General features: G+C 43.6%; 1 protein-coding gene across 1 annotated transcript in view; it reads right to left on the bottom strand.

Moving 5' to 3' along the window:
- Positions 1-831, bottom strand: part of LOC130380105 (collagen alpha-1(XVII) chain-like) — a 29,103-nt gene that overhangs the window by 1,263 nt on the left and 27,009 nt on the right. Inside the window, exon 57 of the mRNA XM_056587287.1 lies at positions 796-831. This exon is cut by the window's right edge and continues 3 nt beyond it. Within this exon, the coding sequence (XP_056443262.1) occupies positions 796-831 (36 nt within the window). The remainder of the gene's footprint in view (positions 1-795) is intronic.

Here is an 831-nt window from a genome sequence, read left to right as displayed (position 1 = left end):
CTGTTTTAGAGAAAACACAACGGTAGAGCGTTCTTAGGTCACGGTTAAATCAGGTGGCTTCACCGTTCGTTTCGTTTTCGCATTGATTGATGGCTACCTCGTTAGGGGCACTCGCTACACCTGCGCTATCTTTCCAAGCTGCTGTTAATTGGGGCTGATTGCAGTGGCAGACACAATCAGCGCTCTAGAAAAAACGCTGGTGTACACTTAGTACACCTTTTGGAGCCATAGGCCTTAATTCCATTTTTTCTGTCACATGCCTTTGCAATCTTACCCAACCTAGTATGTTTAATCTGATGGTTGATAATAGTTATCCACGTGTCATTTCGTGGATACTTTTGGGTTTACGTCTGTTATTTTTGTTCAATCCATAAGCGCAACACTTTCTTCATTTGACTTCAGATTGCGATCATTCCAGTCAATTTTCATTTGAATCCTTTTCCTACAAGGGCTCCCGATAAACATGTTATCCAACGTTTGTTTATCCAACACTGATATCCAATCATAATGACAGGCTACAGAGGATGCTTACGCAAGCGTCCATTGGCAGCGGTTTAGTGGATAGTGGCATCAGTGTGCATGAGGACATAGAATGTAACCATTAACCAACAAGCTGTGACCGCGTCGTCGTTTAGCACATGGGAGCCAAGCAGCAGATAAACGGAGGATTGGGGAAGGGATTGTGCTCGTTTTTCTTACAACCTACATTGTATAGATGGCAAAGAAAACCAAACATTACCATCCCTTGACTGAATCTGTTTTGAGTGGGGCGTGGTTCAACACCTTTCCTCTCACCTTTATCTCCCCTCCATGGATCGGGATAAACTTGTT

This window comes from Gadus chalcogrammus, chromosome 3 (genome assembly GCF_026213295.1).
Source record: "Gadus chalcogrammus isolate NIFS_2021 chromosome 3, NIFS_Gcha_1.0, whole genome shotgun sequence".
Taxonomy (NCBI): Eukaryota; Metazoa; Chordata; class Actinopteri; order Gadiformes; family Gadidae; genus Gadus; species Gadus chalcogrammus.
This window is presented reverse-complemented; position numbering and strand designations above follow the sequence as displayed.